General features: G+C 39.3%; 1 protein-coding gene across 3 annotated transcripts in view; it reads right to left on the reverse strand.

Annotated features, from left to right (window-relative positions):
* Nucleotides 1–21,388, reverse strand: part of GPR143 (G protein-coupled receptor 143) — a 59,731-nt gene that overhangs the window by 2,172 nt on the left and 36,171 nt on the right. Inside the window, exons 7-9 of one of the 3 annotated variants that reach the window (XM_075589385.1) lie at nt 20,123–20,240; nt 18,366–18,618; nt 4,938–5,640 (exon numbers count right to left, since the gene is read on the reverse strand). In XM_075589385.1, the coding sequence (XP_075445500.1) occupies nt 5,636–5,640; nt 18,366–18,618; nt 20,123–20,240 (376 nt within the window). In that variant the 3' untranslated portion in view covers nt 4,938–5,635. Of the gene's footprint in view, nt 1–4,937; nt 5,644–18,365; nt 18,619–20,122; nt 20,241–21,388 lie in introns of those variants that run through there. The other 2 variants (XM_075589384.1, XM_075589383.1) reach the window with 2 other exon arrangements.

The following is a 21,388-nucleotide window of genomic DNA, read 5'->3' on the forward strand; positions in this document are numbered from 1 at the left end:
GAAGCAAATATGTATACATTCTACCAAAACAAAGAAGAAGAAAGCGCAAGACCCTCATAGTGTAGTATTAAAAATTAAATGTTTTATAAAAAAACAAAGGGGTAATATATGCACGTACAGAATAAAAAATATATATATTAGACTGTAAGCTCCTCGGGGCAGGGACTCCTCTTCCTTAATGTTACTTTAATGTCTAAAGCACTTATTCCCATGATCTGTTATTTATATTATCTGTTATTTATTTGATTACCACATGTATTACTACTGTGAAGCGCTATGTACATTAATGGTGCTCTATAAATAAAGACATACAATACAATACAATAAAGGCATGTAGGTATAGTAACCAGTATAGACCAGACCAGGTTACTATACCTACTGTACATGCCTTTATATATTTGTTATTCTGTACGTGCATATATTACCCCTTTTTTCTATAAAACGTTTCATTTTTAATACTACACTATGAGTGTCTTGTGCTTTCTTCTTTGTTTTTCTATCTAGCTGGTGTTATCCTGACTTCAGCCTTTCCAGTACAGCTGCAGACCCTCCATTCCTAAGAGAAGTTTCACCATTTAATTACATTTTGTATTTGTGGTTTTTTTGTATATTTAATATCACCTACACGCTTTGTAACACACTATATATATTTTTTGATTAACTACCGTTATTTTTCTATCATCAAATACACATATATATTTATATAAATATGAATAATATATTTTGAATCACAGGTTCATATATCACTTTAAATACACTATTGATGCGCTTGGACATTTGGTTCTATATATTCTACCAAAACACCTGCCCTAAATAGTATGACGACTTCATACATTGCTTGTTATCGTGAACGGCAATGAGTCTACCGAAACCATCTTCATACATTTTATATCAAGAAGCATAGCTTGAAATTGACTATTTTATCATAAACATATTAACCCCCCTATCAAAGCTAAAGAAAAGTGTTGTGTTAAATACTGCAAATTGGGCTATAATTTTGGAGTTTCCTAAACCAGAGTTTTGGGGATTTATTTACTAATGTGCAGAGGTGGGCGAAACTGTCAAAATCCATTTCCTGGAATTTCCAGAACTTTCCATTCACAATCCGTCCCGCAGTGTAAAAATACGTTGACGGATTATTCCAGTTTCAGTCCATGCTGATTAATCCGTTGGATACAATCCGTTGGTGGATTTTTAGGAATCCAATCCGCGGATTCCACAATCTCTTGGTGGATTTCTAAAAACCCACCAACGGATTGCAGAATCCACCATGTGGATTGTGATTCTTAAAAAAGCCAGAAAAGATGAATCACGCTTTTCCGAGGCAGATTAAAATCCGCAAAAAAAAATTGCCCCCATCTCTACTACTGTGTCCTAACAGTATAAAAGAAAAGTAAATCAACTGAAATCAATGGGATTCATGTATAAATCTAATGTAGTTTTGGGCTTCGACAGACCCTGAGCTATCTACAGTACCAGAGCCTGAATGTGTCTTATTGAATAGCACAGCTTAGTAAATTATAATAGTAAATATGAACTAAAATGACACAAGATGAAGATTAAATGAAAATGACATTTTTGGGGGGTGTCAATTTGTTTCTAGACTTACCTTTATACCTCACATCAAAATTGAGGAAAAACCTTTCTTATCATCATTTAACAGACCGATTACAGGTTTTTATTGACACAAAGACGTCAATTTATAAATCTTTTTCGGGATAAAAAAAAAAAAACCTGAAAGGGGATAAAAAAACAAACCAGCACCACATTTTCAAAGAAAAGGGATTTATTAAAAGCAATGGATTTTTCCCCTTTGATTAATCTAGTGCCAAACTGGCACACCCAAAAATGTAGTTCTTAAACAATTCCAATTTATTCGATGCCATTGTAGAGCTACTACTATGGAAATGAATACATTGTAATGATTGTTTTTGAACTAAATTTAAGGTGTGCCTGTTTAATCCCTTGTATACTAATTCAAGAGCAAAGGATCTAGGAGGAAGTCATCTTCGTTGGAGACAGTAATGAGACAGTAAGGAGGTAGCCATTTATTATTTCTGTTGACATTTATGACAATGGAAATATTAGAGGGTAAAGTGCTTGTAAATTCTATTAATCATTCTGACTTCCACTTATTCTAGAGCAGGACAATTCTGCTGAATATTTCTTCCCATTTATCCTTCACCGGGGATATTAAAATTAAAATGCTTATATATTTGTCTGTAGCCTGTATGTATATATGTGCATGAGTTTGTGTGCATGTCTTTGCACCTATGCACAGTGTCCATCTTGGGATATCCTCGTTTTTCAGGAGAAACTCTGACCTCTCCCTCCTAAACTGTCTCATTCCTCCTGAAAAACTGCCTCTTCCGTCCTCCAAAATCCCTTCCTCCGTGCTCAGCCACCGTCAGCCCCACTGCTCTGCTCCTCATCATGGCACATCCTGGACTGAATCACTCTGCAACACCTCTTCAACCTGATCTTCTGTAGTTCTCCCCAGTGTAGGAATACATCTCTCCTCATAGTGAGACATCAAGGCTTATTTTGTCTAAGATTTGTACACAGCAGCCATGTTTACACAAACTTGTGCCAAATAAAAGATAGCGACAGAAACACAAGAGAGAGGAAGGGGAAACAGTTTGTTGTATGTATATTAAAAGCAATGAGTTATGTCTTTGGAGACTTATCTGTTGTCCTTCTGCAATCCTCACACAAGGCCAGTGCCTCCTTTTTATTGTTCAGCTTGTTCCAGCCACAAATGAAGCACTTAGGCTACAATAATAACGTCTAAAATGATCCCACCACTCTGCCACCAATTTATCATATACACACTTGCCCATGTGTACGTGTGTGTAAAGGGGTTAACAACTGCCAGCCAAATAGTCCCACTCACCTTGCCGTAGGTAACTAAAGCTTAAGTACTCGCACCTACACTATACCCCAAATATGTTGCCACCACCAGGAATCACACTAGGCTTAAAACTTGAGAGAAAATAAACAAAACCCCAATTTAGCAAAATATATCTGAAACTGAGCACAATCCCTTTCAAATGTAATATGTTCAATTACAGCGGAAAGATATTACTTAATACATTTAAGATTTAATATAACAAAAAACATACAGTGCTTGTTACAGAAAAAAAAATTACAAAATTATATACAGTACATAGAGTAAGATAGGTTAATAAAAAATGAGCAAAACAGAAAACCTATCCCTTACTAGCACATCCTGTGGTAGGTTCCCCAAGGGGTCAAAACAAAAAAAATATGAGATCCATACCCACACACAGTGTATCCCTAGATGAAATTATGTGGCTAAAACACAATTTCTTATTCCCCACAAATGTTTTACCTGTGAGAGACTCCAGATGCCTTAAAAGGGCTGTTGGGTTTTTTCCTGTCAGCCAGGTACCTGACAGAGGATAATTCTTTAATTTCCAATTTCATTAGAGTATCAAATACTCCATATCTATTTCCCAGTAATCACCAGATTTATTGTAATAATGCCAATCATATACAGTATGCAGTAGGTGCAATAGATCCATTTGTATTGAAATGAATTATCTGCTAGATGGCGGTATTCTATCAATTTGTACATTGTAATAATTGCGTACGTTCACAGTTCCCCTAATGTTAGATGATTCACCGCTTCAGCGGTGATGTACCACACATTTATGAATTCAATTTCAGGTGGAAACCCCACCCTTTGTCAGGTGTAATAACATAATCAGGGTTTTATAAACATAGTGTGACCCGAAAGCATGCTGCGGATGCAAATGGATAGCACTCAGTCTGTGACCAGATAGCTGAGCATGGGAACTAGCTATCCGGTCACAGACTGAGTGGCTATCTGCCCTGATGCTGCTCTATATACATTAGGAGGATCATATCAATTCAAGGGAAGTACTGTGGGTTTTTTTTGTTTTACGTGGGAACTGGCCAGAAGAAAGGGTCTTTACCCTGAAAAGTTGACATTGCCACCCTTTATTGACTATTTATTCTTGTTTGGCTTTGTACCTACTGTATACCTATTTGACTTTTTCCAATATCCAGCATTGTTTTTGATGTGTGCCCAACTGCATGAACTGTTTTCTAACTTTATACCTGGCAAATTGCCGAATAGATTTTTACCTCCTCCTAGTTATTTGGTCTTTCTTTCTTCTCTGCCCTTTCAGGCTTTACATTGGACATATTGACTGTAGTATGTGTTGAGTATTTCGGTATTGCGGAAAGTAAACACTTATTTATTTAGGAGGTACATTGATAGGCAATTTGGGTATCTAGGCTCCCTGCAAGGGACTATGTAAGAGGTTAAAACTCTCACTTGAGCAGACCAAAAAAAACCACACCCTAGCTTGTAGGTCTGCTAGCTGATTGGAAAGGGGAGGTTTAAAAGGCAGACAGCAGATTTCTTCCTGGTTCTCAATCTGTGAGGGAATAGATTGCAGAGAGCATGTCAGGGGGAGAGCCTGAACTCACTTTGATACACCGGCGATGAAGGACTGTCCTGTTATTTATACCTACAAAGCCGCTCCGTCCCACCCCCGTTGAGGGCTTAGGTAGACATAGTGCCATTTAATGGATTTCATTGCTTAGTATCTATTATTTTTTGTAATGTATATTTTGTGTAATATGTTTTGGAATTATTTTCAATGGGCAAAAGTCCTTTTAGGCACATTTGCCTAATAGGACTAATACCCATTACTGTGGGGGCCTTGTTGATGTATACCAACGGCGGGTGCGATATTAGCTCCACTTCAAAACGGAGTTCGATATATCCAGCCCAAAGAGTGTAATATATTTACTTAAATGTAATACCCTTATGGGCTATGTTAGGTACACTGTAGGTACAAAATAAATAAAAACAGCTTAACTAGCACATATTTGAGCATAAGAGAAGCATCAGAAATTACAAAAGAATGAAAACAAGAGTAACACTAGTAGGGAAATATTTTTATTCTGCAAGACATACAGTAATGTAGCACATACAATGTAACTACTACAATGGATGGTCCTTGAACAGATTTTGGTTCCAGAAAGGGGTGGGAATTGTGAAAAAATTCTCCCCCAGAGAGCTTTATTGGGCAGTACAACTTGACACAGTTTTTCATAGGGGACTTATGAGGAAGAAAACCTAGATGTTTTCTTATTAAATGCCGTTCTCTTTATTTTTTGATTCAGCAGAGCCCCATAATGTGGCCGGAGTATCCGGTTTCATAGAAACTGCAGAATACGGTTATATGACAAGTCGTCCGTTGCTTTAAGACGATGTTTAGAATGTTATTTGCTTTGAGCGCGATTATGAACTAATGTGAATATACTGTAAGGTTACACTTTTTCTTTTTAAAGGTCTTCATTCCTAAGTTTGGAGTAATTATTTCTAAAAACTGGTCTTAAAAAAAGTCCATGTTTTCATCATGTTTAAAAAGAATGGTGTTTCATTGAAAAGGACTCTTTGTTTGCTATATTTAGGCTATTGTTTACATAAAGGCTGCTCGTGGTGTAGCATTGTATATTTTGCTGCTTCTGCTTGTATCGGATATCAAAGTTAGTAAGGGTTTCACATTGTGTGTTCTATATTCAGGATATTTCGGTTCAAACATTAGAAGAACCAGGAGTGTTGTCTTAATATTCTTCATTCTGCTGGGAAAAATAAATAAATAAGGTGTGATAAATATACTTTACTGTTAAAATTGCTTGTCATTCTACTGTCTGTCTATGCCTTCAGGTTACTTATGTATTGTTATTTAACAATTGCCCCTGGCGTTTTTAGTTATCTTTATATTTGATGTATTGTCATCATTTTGTGTGTTTGAGTGTTGTGAACGTCATAAGCTAGTTTGGAGCTGATGGCAGAATGTGCTAATGACGCTATGATGCCTAACCCCCTTTGCATCCGGAGTATGCTTCAGCATTCGATAGTGTACGGGGATCACAATATATTTATAAAAGATTCTGGTCTCACTGATTATGTCATTACACCTGATGAACGGTGGGTTGTTGTTGTCGCCCCCCCTGAAACATTATTGCAACACATGTTTTCGCACGGATTAATTAATAAAAGTGCGGGACATCACCGCTGCAGTGGAGAATCTCCCGCGTGCCACTGTTCTTTTTTGATTTGGTGATGTGTTTGAGAAGCGGTGGACAGGACAACTGTGGCAGACTAGCACGGGGGACCTATGTGGACAATAAAACCGACATTTGATGGACATGCTGCGACTGTGCTAACGATAGCTATCTATTTTGTTACTGAGAAACAGTAACACCCCCTGAATTGTTTGAATACCATGAAGGCCATGAGACCATAATGTTTTACCCCATGATTTACCCTCCAAGATGTGCTGCAGCGGTGCACCGGCGCGAAATCGGGTCCCACCATGACGCGACAGCGGTCCACGCATGCGCAGCACACGGTGCACACCACTGTGCACCCGGCGCATGCTTGAGGCGCTGCGTCAGAGCGTCCGCACATACCGGCGGTCCCGACATCACCCCCCTCCATTACCAAGGCAACATCATGCTTAATGCAGCATCACGTAAGGCAACAGAAGCGCAGCACATCAAACATTACCACAAACCCCGGTGAAAAGAAACACAACTGAGATCAAAGTTATGCACACCATGTACCACTATGAATACCCCTAAGTAACGGTAGATAACCCTTAAGAGCCTAAATGTCAACATTAATCACATGTCATGTATAAAAATGTTATTAAAAAGGAAAACAAGTGCCACGAGGGCATGCATTATGCATGCCTTCATTGTCACGAAGGTAGCCAAGTGGTTAATAGCAGTACCCCAACTATCTATTGTATGTCATAGGGGAACAAACACTACAGCATGCAAAGGGTTAATCAACCGCTTTATTCCCCCCTGGGCGACTTGCCTATCACTATATAATCCATCACTACTACCCCCCCCCCCCCCCCCCAAAAAAAAACTTAAACCTCCTGTACATTACTGGTCATTAGCTCTACAAGACAAAGGTGGCTTATCAGGGTAATGGCCAACGTATCGAATGGAGAGTGGAAGGAAAATCTTTGTAGTTGATACAAGATAAATGAACAAAAATCACTTAAGGGCAAATGTATTAGTCTATCTAAATAGTAAACTTACCTCTCAGTACTTCACTATGGTGGTTGTTTGCGCTTTAGCTTTTTATATTATATCCAAAGGCTGAAGAAATCCTTTTCTGGAGCTGCACCAAACCTTACCTACTTACTGCCATTGTGTATATGGTTGACTTTTTATCGACTCTATGAATCATCTGAATGTGGATATAACTGTATGATATTTCTTTGTGGTTATCAAAGATTGGTTTATTGTTTGTAGATTTTTTTTCCTGGAAGTAATTTTTTTGTCTTTTTTATCTTTATACATTTTACTCGTTTCTGTATTTCTGTATTAGGATTAAAATTCTCATTTACCTCTATTAGGAGGGAGAAAGACCACATTGGATCTATATCCAGTAGAATGAAAGGACCTACTAACTTGGGAAGTGGGGAGGGGCGGGCTTAAAACCTGGGAAGGAGGAGCTAGTTAGAAGGTCCTTTCATTCTACTGGATATAGATCCAAAGTGGTCTTTCTCCCTCCTAATAGAGGTAATGAGAATTTTAATCCTAATAGATGTATATTAGTATTTTATCTGGTAGTGTTAGGACTTGCGAACGGGTGTCTGCCTTGTCGTGGCTCGCAAGCTTACAACGCTTTGGCCAAAGGGTTAAACTAAATTACCCTTTTTCAAGAGAATATATAAGTATTTTGCTGTGTATTTCTGTCATGTTGGATGTAGCATTGGGCGTCTCTGTCGTCTGTTGATACTGGCTTTAACCAGATTTTAATTGCACTACCCACATAAACTCATGCTTTATTTAACCCCTTCAGGGCTTTTACACTTTTTTCACTAGTCCATGGGACAACTAAAATATATATATATATATGTATGTATGTATGTATGTGTGTGTAAATACAACTGTATGCTTTGCTGTGGAGGGTTAAATCCACTCGCCCGGGGCGTGCAAATGTATAGGTTTGTCGAACAATGTGTATATATATATATATATATATATATATATTAGGTACTTTGGCCAAAGGGTTTAACAAAATACCCTTTTTCATGAGATTATTATTTATTTTAGCCTAATTGGTAGGAGCGCAGGAATCTTTCTTTTTGTTTTTCTATATGTTAAGGCCTATCTTTTTACCTGCAGCAAACTTCTATAGGGAGGAGCGCGGTATTATGTACAGTAAACACACACACACACTAGGTGTAATGGTAATATTTGGGGGTATTTTTGCCTGTGCCATTCTTGTATATTTTGACTATGTTGGCCATTAGCCCTATTTGCCACCTTTTGGCTAGTAGTGATAATGGTCAGTACTGTAGAGAGGAAGTTATATTTTCTGGGGAGGTGGGTTTGGTCGCCCAGGGGGGATTAAGGGATTAAGGTGAACCTCTTGTATGCCATAGCGGTTGTACCACTATTACATATAATGGGTATTAAGGTAATTAGCGTATTTGTATTAACCCTTTGGCAGACTTTGTAAAATGCATGCCTTTATGGCCACTATGGCTTCCAAAGGAATAATACACAGGTCGTGTCTACATTTTGTGACACCTAGTCCAGGGTATTCACCTTGACTTCCTATATTGCTAAGGCAATATAGGAAGTCAAAGTGACCAACATCCGACCAAGGATGAGAACAAATTTTTTTTAGCGACCCGACGTTAGTTGCTAGAAGCAATTAACACCAGGTAAACGTGGGACCTAAAATAAGATGGCGTTACAGACCGCGTTCAATTTAATGGCCTGCCATGGGTATGAGTTCAGGGGGTCCACACCTCATTTGCATATAATTAACACTAAATGGTCATTAAAGTTAATGACAGGTCATCTTAGCTGCCAGACAACCCATCTTTAGTGAGCTTTGAAGATACCCGTTAGCAGCTCGATAATCTCTAAAGGAGCACTGTGGATCTACCCCTTAAAATGCCTTCCATCGTACCTCCGTGATACATCAGATGTTCTTTGGAAGTTGAATTTTAATTGTAGTTGAATTATAGTTGATGAGAACACAATATTAGTAACATACAATATTGAATCGTTGCAATAATCATGATCAGGGGTTGACAGTTATGAGGTATTTCTTGGGAATAGATTATAATAGTTTGAGTTTCAGGAATTTATTCTTACTCTATTAGAGTTCATTTTGGCACACTTTTCTATTTAAATCAAAGATATTATTTACAATTTATTGGCACAAAGTGCTCTGTCCTATCCCAATCATATTTTAGGCTGGTGGGAGAAAAATGTTTTTTTTGTGCTTTAATGGAAATATACACCAAACATATTGTTCTCTGGATCCGCTTTACAGATGATATCTTCTTTCTTTGGAGCGGGTCTGGAGAGGAGTGTTTACATTTTTATTGAGTGTCCTAAATGGGTATAACATCAAATTGTCCTAAATGTTCTCTTTACCTTTTAGACAACCAAGTTAGTGTTTCAGCTACTGGCAAAATTGAAACTGATCTGTTCTGTAAGGAAACAGTTCTTACAACCTTTTGCTTCTCTCAGATTCTCACGCACCAGCATTACAGAAAGGTACCTCAGTGTGACCACATTTGAAAATGTGTCTTAAATGATTCTAACTATAATTCATTGGTTACAAGATTACAGGGCCTTTTAGTCATACAGTAACTGCAAGTTTGTCCTTGTAAAACCGCATGGTTTGACATGGTCATAAATCACTGATTAAAACTAGCCAAAAATCAGTATTCTGTATTAGAAATTGCATCATTTAAACGGCATCTATAACAAGTGACAAACGGTTTAACATGCAATTCACCCAGATCGTACATGCTTTTGATGGGGAATGACCTGACGGTGGTGCTAGCTCCACTGAAATAGAATTGGAAGAGGACGAGGATCTTCCAATTTAGTAGTACAGCTGAACCCCATTATAGTGCGGTGCTTGGGGTCCACAGAATGCGATCACGTTATATGCGGAATGCGTAAAAAAACATTTTTGCCGCAAACATTGCACCACTCAGGGGTTCCGCGGCTGCTGGAGGGGGAAAGCTGGGATAACTCTCCCAGCTGTCCCAGACCTGGCGTGCAGCAGCACCCCCATGCAGGACTTACCCGGCGTCTTCATCAGCTAGTTCTCTACTCTCCCTGCTTCGGCTTCATAATATTGGGGTGTAGATAACAAAAGAGGGAACCCCCGTAACTGTCTAAATGTAAATGTGTCGGAGCTCCCTAGGTAAGTGCATATAACACCAGACCGGAGAGAAAGAACCTAGTAAGGGCACTCTAAACACATAGGTGGTATGGTGAACACTTTAAAACATACACTTTATTCAAATAATGGGTGGTAAAATAAGAATTAAACGTTTAGATCCTTCATATGAACACTGAATGTGGGGTTCTGGATCAATGAATGCTGACTGCAAATATCCTCCAGGATAAATTATTTGAATAAAGTGTATGTTTTAAAGTGTTCACCATACCACCTATGTGTTTAGAGTGCCCTTACTAGGTTATTTCTCTCCGGTCTGTTGTTTATATTGGGGTGTCCCTGGTCACCGTATACAGGGATCCCAACTTATATAGGAAACTGGTAGAGGGGTCGCTGTAACCGTATACATGGAGAGGGGGGTGGCACTACTCACCTTATATAGGGGCTGACTTCTGGCAGGATTTTTTTTATTCACAGGGATCTCTTGCTCCACCAGCACTAGAACTGCGCCACAGAACCTGGACTCCCCCCGGAATGATCCCAGAGCAGTTTTGCTGCTTGCTGGGGATCCGACACCACAGACATGGGGTCCGGGTCTGCCATCGCAGAGGTGCTATATGTAAGGGGTCGGGGGGGATTAGACTGAGGGGAAACTGTATACAGGGGGGGCTGGTAAGCTTCTTGCAGCACGGAGCACTATATGGAGGCGGTGAAGTACTGGTGTCACGCAGCAACAGCAGCACGCTATGCACCAGCTGGTTCAACTTCCTGGATTCCGTCCCCCGGCATCCACCAGATGTCGCACAGCCTACCTGAGCGTGCTGCACCACCGACGTGACTGGGCAAAAACGAGCCTCCCTGAGCAGCAGTATATTTGTTTTATGGTATAATAAATGTACTTATTGTCCTTTATATATTTTGTCAAAGTAGAGGAGGGGGGGGATCTATGTAAGAGGAATATAATCAAATTAATATTTTTAGGGCAATATTACATTATTGTGTGTGGTAACCGGTGTAAAATGTATTTGGAGCCACGCTCACACCGCGTTATAAGCGGATCCGCGTTGTATCAGATCGTGCTATAACGGGGTTGAGTTGTATCTCCAGTTGTATATGACACCTCAAATCTCCCTCTAAATAAACTAGGGAGATATGCCTAATAAATAAATAATAAATAAAATGCATCTTTTGCACTTTTCAAAGTTAGTAGAATTTGGCTAGTTTGCAAAAAATTTGAGTTTGGTCATTCCGAGCAGGGAATGAAACCACATCGAAAAAAAGCTTTTTCTGCAGTTTGGACATGCGAGTAGGGCTTACAGAATAGCAAACCATGTAAATCAAATCGGAAAGAGGTCTCTAGAGACGGGTTGACACAAATTGGTGCTACTAGAATATCCCCCTACAAGAACTAACTTCTATATTTGAGGAAATAGGGTACAGCAAATGTTGTATCAAGAAGGGATTGATTAGGACGGTGATTTGTACATGTTTCTACCTGAAGAAGGGATTTCACCCGAAACATTGTGTCTGCATGATTTAAAATACTTTAAATGTCTATTTGACTTTAGTCAGAGTTTTTGAGTGCCACAGGATACTGTTCTCTGTTTGTTTGGGGTGGAACATAGTGATTGTGACAAATCACTAATTCCTAAGCCTACAACAAATGACAAATACTGTGAGATTTATTAAAATATTTAATTCTCAATGGGCTGAACTTCAGTCCATTTTACAAAAAACATTGGCATATTCTTTTGGATAGTAGAAAAGAATGGTGGAGCACTGCTTGGAAAAATAAAGGGCTGGAGGCTAATAGCAAAATTAAAAATGCTTAAGCATTTTTAATTTTGCTATTAGCCTCCAGCCCTTTATTTTTCCAAGCAGTGCTCCACCATTCTTTTCTACTGTGATGAACTACTACCGGAAGGAGGCACGCTGCATTTTCCAGGATTTATATTAACAGTGAGTGAACTATTCTTTCAAATATTATGCAGTTTGTATATATTATTAGGTGATTTACCTGCTCAAGCCTAGGGATTTAGGTGTCTTGCTCCCATTAGTGGGTGTGGGGTGGGCTCTCTATGTTGAGTGCTCATTGCACACACTCACTGTGGGGCTCTTCACCCCTTATTTTGCTATCCACACTATGGCTACAAGGTGAGCATTTAAGCCTATATACTGCACATTCATTTTCACTGAAGATATACTCTTTCCTGGACTGTATGCTATATTGCAATCATCATCAGGATATTGGAAGCACCTATCGGGGATTTATTTCCCATCTCTACTATATTCTTTTGGATGATACTGAACCGCAAAATTATATTCTCCCCAAAGTTAGCATGACGGAAAGATGCTTGCTTGGGAATATCAGGGATAAATTGGTTCATAGTCACTTCACATTTCATTCTAAATCACTCACAGTGATCAGAGAATACTTGGATTATATGAAGATGGGTCATGTAAGGTTTTTTTTCCTTTATGCAGACTACCAAAGTCATTTATGACAAAACACTGTATATTACATTTTTAGTGTTATTACGTGTCTAAGAAGGTTATTTATGGTCTACCTATCTGTGTAAATTAATTCATGTCGGAATGTCAAAGGAAACAGAGAGAGTATTAGAACATAATTGTAATTTACAGAATGCACAGAGAGACTTGTTTAGATGGAAGGTTATAACCAGCATAGCCAGACATATTCTTAAAGTTCATAACGGTTCAGGGACTAATGCAATTAGTATTGAAAAAGTGTCATTGGAAATAATTTTGGGAGACCTAGAAAAATAAAGTAACTGTTGCACAGGGAGAGCAGATTGGTTTTTAATCTCCATACTGTTGCTCCATTTGGTCAATGCGGAGCTTCATTTCACCGATGATTATTGTGATATTTTCAATTGTGATACTGCTATTAGGTTTGTAAATGTTTTTGTACTTATCTGTGGACATTTAATTTTCTTGTATTTACAGGGTATAACGTCATCATTGTGTGACTTCAAATACTGGCGCCGATTAGACCAGGAAGGTGCAAAGTGATGTACGATGAAAAGTGTGTGGGGTGTCCAGTGCTATAGGTTCATGTGGGGAGCTGCCATCTTGCAGTGACAATGGGCGCCTACATGTCCTCTGGAGAATCACCACTACTGAACACCTTGAATCATTTTAAGTGAAGCAAGAAATTGAGAGACGTGACCTCTGTGTTTTGTCTACAGCAGGAGCGCTGAGACAAGTGAGACTATCCCACATACAGTACTCCTCAGATACTTATATTTGTAAATATCATTTTTCTTGCATACTTTATGTATTTATTTATTCATTCATGCTGTGAATGATATCCTGGTGTATGTGTAGCAATTTTGTACCTGCATACCTATGAGTAAATCCAGGCTTTCCAGCATGTATTTAGTGCACTGAATATGTATTTCTGATTTATCCGGGAATGCTTGTAGGTGACTCCCCAGCGTTATTTTTATGCGGTTCTTTTCATCTATGCCCCTGAGTATAAGTTACTTTAAGTGTTTTCAATGCACTTTTTTTTAATGATTTCTGATTTTGTATTGTATTTAAATACATTTGTAAGAATTTGTTTTCCTTTTATAACACCTCTTGAATGCTCCTATTGTTTTGGGAGGTTTGAGCCATGCTTTTGGGGCTTCTTTCCATATGGTTTACAATATAAAGTATTCTTACTAATCATACCATTTGAATTTTGTGTGGTGCCTGCTTCCAAATTAAGCAGCGGGATCACCTGTTCTCGAAGATAATTACTTGTCTATTGGTGTTTAGATGGGCTTAAAATGGCATCCACAGTGACCACTAGGAATTGTCAGCAGCTGTACTCAGTGGCGGATTTCCCATTAGGCCCAATAGGCATGGGCCTAAGTCGGCAACATTTTGAGGTGGCAAAAATGTCCACCTCCATATACAGATGCCGCATTATCGGGCCTGGTAGGAAGGCACTTTCCTGTGACGGCACCTCCTTGCTGCCGCCCTCCTACTCCTGCCGAATCGCAGCATCAAATGACGCAATGGACGTCACCAACGTGACATCAAACGGCCTCTCGTTGCAATGGCAAAACTGCGTCATGACTTCGTGTGGTGACGTCCGCAGCGTCATTTGACACTGCGATTCGGAAGGAGAAGGAGGGTGGCAGCAAGGAGGCGGCCGCCAAAGGCAAGTGCCTGGGAGCAGCGGATCTTCAAATCCGCTACTGGCTGTACTTGTTAGTAGAGTACACAAAGCTGTAGATACAATCTCACTAGTAAAGGGGAACTATGGGAGATAGTTTTTACCATTTAGGGGTAAATCAATATCCTCTGAAGTGGCCAATTGTACCGGCCTTTGTGTAAAGCATCATTAACATATAAACAGTAATGCAGTAAAGAAATTAGTTCCTGGGTAGCATTGACAACAATAACATTGCCACATTGTTATAAGCAATGCAATTCTTAATTTTGTAAATTATTAAAATTAACATGAAGCAATAGCAAATATTATTGAATGCAGTTAAACACTGCTGATGGGCTACACTATATTGGCTCTTGTTAATTCAACCTGCTAACCCTCACTAAGTACTCTGAAAGGAGCAATCCAAGCCATTTTTATTTTCTTATTTTTTTTTTTACACAGGTTTGATGCAGGGGTTTCCGTAGCTGAACCCCATTAATTTCAACTGTGGGGGACCCCTGCTTCACGAGGCACTAACCTCCGAGGGGGTTCCGGTATCTCCTGCCAGTTTAAAGCTCCCGTGTCACGTAGGGCAATAGGAAGCCGCACTGGATGATGCCACGGCATCCTATTGGCCCGCAGGGTGTGGGAGCCTGGGAAAGCAGCCTTTGACCCTGGCAGCCAAGCAGAGTGGCTACCGGCACTGCCTACGGAAGTAAGTATCCCTGGAAGCACAGGGTCCCTGGAGCTGAAATTAATAGGGATCAGCTTCGGAGACTCCCTGCTTCATCTCCCATGTAAAAATAACGGGGAAAAAACAGCTAGAATTGATTTCCTCTTTATTTCCCTTTAACCACTTCCAATTATTATTTTTGCACTTTAGGGAATCATTTTACTGTTGCACATGGACAGCAGGTGCAGGAAATAATGCTGTTGCCAGAGAACAACATGTACATTCTAGGTATTGGGTATGTTGTTCAAATTTGTCATACATGGCTATGTATCAAAGTAGCATATTGTGCAGTGATGAATTACATTGATTTAGCAATACTCGCAGGAATATGTTATGAGTGGTTTCTTTAAAGAGAATTAAAGAGTAGATGTGACGGCAGGGGGTAGCCAGGCTATCAAATAAAGGTTTAAGCCCGTTTGGTTACCCCTGATCCGTGTGTTGGGTTTATAGAGTTTCCGCTCTTGGATTCAGTGTTGTATATGCATAACCCATAATTGTGCGATAATATAGTATTTTATGTGTTTTTACCTTTCCAGGAGTGCCAGCAAGCAGAGATGGCTGTAGTATGAGTTTCAAGGGGGGTTTGCGGGGAAGTGTTGGCAGATTGTGTCTATCTAGACGGGGAACAGAGTGACTGGTTCCCCTAAAAATGTACCCATGAATCAGGTCAGATGCCTGGATGCATGTAGACACATGGTCCCTGTAATATCTCCCCTTGAAAGCGCTAGTGCGACTCAACACAGGGTTTCCCTGCTTCAACACAGGCCAGAAAGAAAATGGAGGCATAGGGATCTGAGGTGTCCCTGAAACAGTCAAGGGGTCACTAGGTTGAGGGGGATACTCATTTAATGTCCAGGTCACCCAGAACCTGGAATAGGGGTTCTGAGGTACTCCAATCATCTAAGGTTGTGAGGGGATTCTTAGAATCCGTACTAAGTTTATTATAAAGTGTGTGTGGGGAATATGGCAAGGGGGAAATGACGTGCAGTTTTTTCTTCTATTCCCCATAACCAGAAAGAGTTAGGATTGTTAAAGCGTATATTTTATTAACAAAGTGTGTTACGTACATGTATGCTTTGTGCACAGTAAAATAAGGCACAGGGATGAAAAGTTCCCGCAGCTGCAGGGATCCCTAGGTAACATAGGGGTTCACGGGATACTCCAGCTAGTTAATAAAGCGGAGAGGTTTTTATTCAAATGTATGTCAGATTTTGCAGAGTGTAAGGTATATTTTATTAGCAAAGTGTATTGAAATATATGCTTGTGCAAGCCTTAGCCATTTTGCATGGGAGACATGAGGCTACCCAGCCTTCTAGCTTCAAAGGCAGTCCAGGATATGGAGGTGTCAAAACCTTTTGGTATACCCACACTGGCCGGGGTCTCCCCCGTGGGTGTTGGAGGGAAACAGGGGCAGAAAGGCCATATGTCACCTGCCCCTGTGGTCAGTCAGAGGTTTAAGAAACCCTGTTTATGAGACGTTGTCTCAGATTTGTTGCTGGGGAAATCTCTTATGACTCCTGATAAGGAGAGGGATTTTGGGGGAGATGAGCCCGAGAGGTTTTAAAAACCCTTACGCAGCTCAAAGTTGGCAGTTCTCCAAGTCCTCTCAGATTTTCAGTTCTAAGTCACTGTAAAGGGTTTTAAAGTTTCTATTGAGAAAGAAGCAAGGCTCTGCTTCAGCAAAGTCTGCCTGGAATCTTTGCAGTTTCAAGACTATTGAGGGGTAAACTTCTGGATGTGAAGTCCCTGCAACTATGAAAGAAGAGTTTTGTCACCCCAGTCCCAAGTAAGTGTGCTTTTATCTGTATTTTGTGTAACAAAGTATGTTTGCCTGGTTTAAGGGAATAAATCACAATTTATTTCATCAACTCGTCTTGCTCAATGAAATGATCCTGGTTATAAAGGTGTAATGGCCTGGTCTCCCGTGTCAGTAGATACCTGATGCAATATTCTTATAGCATGTATAAAAGTCAATTCTATCTTCTCTTTTTGAATTTAGGCATCAATCCAGTCTAGACAGATTTTCTTTTCTACAGATTCTAACCAGGTAGTTCTTCGGAGCGGACGTTTTGAGATATTTACACGTTTAGTTGCCAGTGTTTTTCTCCCCTTTAGAGAAATCAAAATGGCCACCAAATGTTGTAGGTCCATTGGGCCAATATGATGCCCCATCTTGATGAAAAGAGAGATTGTTGTGGTCCTTTTGGGTGGCCAGTAACTGAACTGGTAAGTATCTCAGATGCAAGGGGTCCCTGGAGCTAAAATTAGCATGGTTCAGATCTAGGACTCATGTTATGAATTCTGCAAACAAATCAATATCTACATTGGACAGGATTGATGCTTTATCCTTTTATGAGATCGGCAATCAACTGAAAAAAGTTATTAGCTATTTTCTTACATTTGATTTGTCACAAATACCACCAGCCTCCCATATTTGTTTTATTTTGTCTGAAAAGCTCAATGTGAATAGAGATACTCAGCATCATTATACTAATTTTGTCTTCTGAGTATGAACTGCTTCTTTAAAAACAGAAATACTGTACCCCCAATTTGAAAACATTTTTTTTAACATTGCCTGAACTGTTATTTTCAGCCCAGAGATACATTGCATTTTGTTTACCATTGTGAAGTAGGAAAATAAATGTGGTCCAATAGAAAGCTTCAATGTTATGTCCCAATAACTTAAAAGCTCTCTATTGGCTAGAGGAGTGAGGCCGAGTCCGGCAGCCCTATTGTTTTACCTGGACAAGTTTATAAAAAGTGGTGGAACAATGTGCTTAGTGCAGGTTTCGGAGGGTCCCGGGATTAAATAAAAATGGCACAGTTCAGCTTAGATTTAAATAGTTCTAGAATATTGCTGTGGTAACTCCAGTGAAGAATACGTTTGAACCTCAGTTACTAAATAGAAATAAAACAATAATGAAGTCCTTTGTATCAAGAGTTCCTAAAGTAATCTGCGACGGGAAAATAATGTTGGTGTTACTGTACATTGATTCAGGAATTGCATTCATTCTTATCCATAGCTGAAGACCAATGTAAAACAATGCACAGTAATCAGATACAGCACTGTCACCTTTTGACCCTTTCACTGCCAGAGGGGCCAACAAAGCATTTTAGTGTAATAAAGAAGCTGAAAGGTTTGACCAGCTGTGGAATAACGGACAACTACCAGCCTTGGTAAACAGGGGAGTTGCTGATCAGTCTCTCAGCTATAGTCCCATTACCTTCAGAAATCATGCTCAAACCGTCATCTGTTTGCTGGCTATTTCCCATCTCAGTCTTGTTTGAGTTCTGGATGTAGCCAGGGTAGTTCAGGAAAGAACCAGTGGGTGCAGTGAATGCATTTTCAGCAGAAGTTGAAGTAGATATTGGCTCCCAAGCGATTTCTTTCTGTCGAAACTTCAGGTCAAAATTACATCCAGTCCATCCATAGAAAGCCAATGTGAAGAGGAATCCCTGCATTGGATTCAGTATGCCCTAAAAAAGAGGCAGAGATGGAGCAGCTCTTACTTTTTCTACTGGGTTTTAGTAGAGTCCGGAACGGCAGGCAGAGGGGATTTTTTGGCCCATACAGATGCGCATGGCAGCAATCTTGTGTTTATTTTTCCATCCTTACATGTGCCAATAATATAATGTGCCATTATTTCACTAAAACAATATACTTGATATTTGCTTTTAATCTCTACAGAATACAACATATTATCTTAAATTAGATGTACGTAAAATGTGAATAACAATACACAGAAGTTATATTATATAATTGGTGGTGCACGGTTTATTTTTACTGGTCTTTGATAACCCTGGGGAAACCAATCTGTTTCACTGCAATGGGAATTTCAATGAGACAGTGCTCTTATCAGCACTATTGCATTTTAATGAATAATTCCCATTGATTCATAATCTATCCAAGGTTAAAGTGAACACTATTGGGAGTTTGTACATATACATTCCATGGTGTGAGTTTATATCAAAAGCAAGAAACTGATGGCCCAATATTGGTACTGGGCGCAGAACAAAGAGGAACAGCACAATATTGGAAGGTAATATTTACAATAATTCCTAAACTATCTGAGCAAAAATATGTGTAGTACAATATCAATTCTACAATTAAGCAGTTCAATAGAAGGTACCATACTACCAGAGATGGGAGAATCTGCCCAAATCAGATCCCTGGATTTTCTCGTAATTTCCCCTTAAAATACGTTTTGCAGTGTGAAGTCCGCAAACAGATTAGGTCGCTTTTTAATCTACGTGGATTCATCAAAAACCGCCATTGGATACAATCCATTGATGGACTTGTAGAATCCAATCTGTGAATTCAGGAACTCGTTGGCGGATTCTTAAAAAGCCATTGACGGATTGCCGAATCCGTGCATTCTTCAAATCCGTCAATGGTTTGCAGAATCCACAGAGTGTATTGGCAATACTAATAATAATAATAAAAAATCTGCAAAACGAGAATCGCCCTGTTTGAGATTGATCCGCAGAAATCCACAGACCCAAGGATCCGGCTGATCTGCTGCGGATCCAAATCCACCCATCTCTACAAACTGCCTACTCCTCTCTCCTTTGTTATTTTATCTGTGTATCTATATGTTTTTATGTATTTTGGGTATTTTAAAGTCTCCATTTAACCCCCTTTCCCTGATGTACCTTATTTATGCCTGTGTATTGAGAGGCTTAATAGAAACTGTGAACCCAAGTCCAAGTATTTATTTGTCTCTTAAAGATAATTCACTTTTGGGTGTCATTTATGCCTTAAGATGCATGAAAGTACATATAATATTCTCTCTTTTACTCCTCTATTCCATGATGTACGTTTAGATCCTATTGTCTAATTTCATTAGGGTTTGGAGCCTGATATATAGCAGTGTTAGCCACTCAAGACTGACTGCATTGTTACAAGAACAAGAAGTGACTAAACTAATGCAGAATTAATTGGTTATAGTACCAAGCCTAATTAAAGTCATGCCTGACTTACCATTATGAACCATGTGATGAGTGCTGAATTCCTCACATTTTTCAGGAGCTCTCCATTGATGTCTGGCTGCATTTCAAGGTAGAACAAAAGACTCTCATTGATAATATTGGCTGTCCAACTGATAAAGAGATAAAGATATTGGACAGGTTTAGCGTTTCCTAATGCCAACAGCATTCTTTAGCATTTAGAAGTATGTGCCAATCATGTTTTCTTGACCTTTATGATGCACTTAAGCCATTCCAAGTATGGCACAAAAGATTTACCATTGAGCCATCATCAGAATGTCATGTACGTTTCTGCATTCAAATGAATAGCACCGCTTAGTTTATGTGGTCCAAAATGTCTGGAGTTCTGTGTTTTGTTGCAGGGTTGAGTCCCTGAATTTGGAGAGGATTTAGTAGAATCTTTTTATTTTATTTCATTCTTAAACCCTCAAATGGTTTTCCCTAAGAATTTTTTTTAATGTAAAATAAAGTATATTTGTCCCAAAGGAAAGCGGAAAGTAATTAATCTTCCGAAAAAATAAAGAATACTCTTACCACCCTGTGTTTATGTATTTATTTTAAAATTCTCCTTGCATCTCATATTATTCCAAACACAACTACAATGTCTGTCCCTAGGATCTAGCAATTACACAAAGATGTCGGAATTGGATAACGTGCGCCAAAAGTCATGCAAAAAATGGCACTATAGGAGTGTAGTTAGTGCCAGAGCACAGTCAAATGACAGCCAAAAAATGTCAAAAAATGTCACTATCCATGATTTCCTAACGCATTAATGGGGGCAATAAAGAGTAGCCTAAAATTGTATGAATTTACTCCAATGTTAAAGGCCAGTGAGGTGCAGTCCAGTTTCCAAGTTATTGTCCTGTTTTTTACATTTAGAAACACAGATCGGAAACCCCTAGAAGGCTTATGGGGCATCAAAGTACGCCAACAATAGTGATATTGTTTAAATGGGTAATCCCTTGGCTGACAAATGAGCCATCTAGGCATTGCTTTTCAATGCTTTGCTGGTCCTTCTAGAAGCCGAAAGGGTTACATTAACATTGAGGACACAAGATAAATGATAAAAATCGGCAACATTAATATTTTTCAATCTATCCCTGCCATTATTTCACCCAAATCTTAAGTAAGACTGTACCTTCAACCTTTAAGCTGCCCTTATAACACTCCCTGAACATCAGGGCCGGCAGACTAAGGGCCCCCATCCCGTTCAGGTAACATCATGTCTTTGTTGCTCATTTTCAGAGCAGTGAACACGATA

Source organism: Ascaphus truei, chromosome 3 (assembly GCF_040206685.1).
Source record: "Ascaphus truei isolate aAscTru1 chromosome 3, aAscTru1.hap1, whole genome shotgun sequence".
Lineage (NCBI taxonomy): Eukaryota > Metazoa > Chordata > Amphibia > Anura > Ascaphidae > Ascaphus > Ascaphus truei.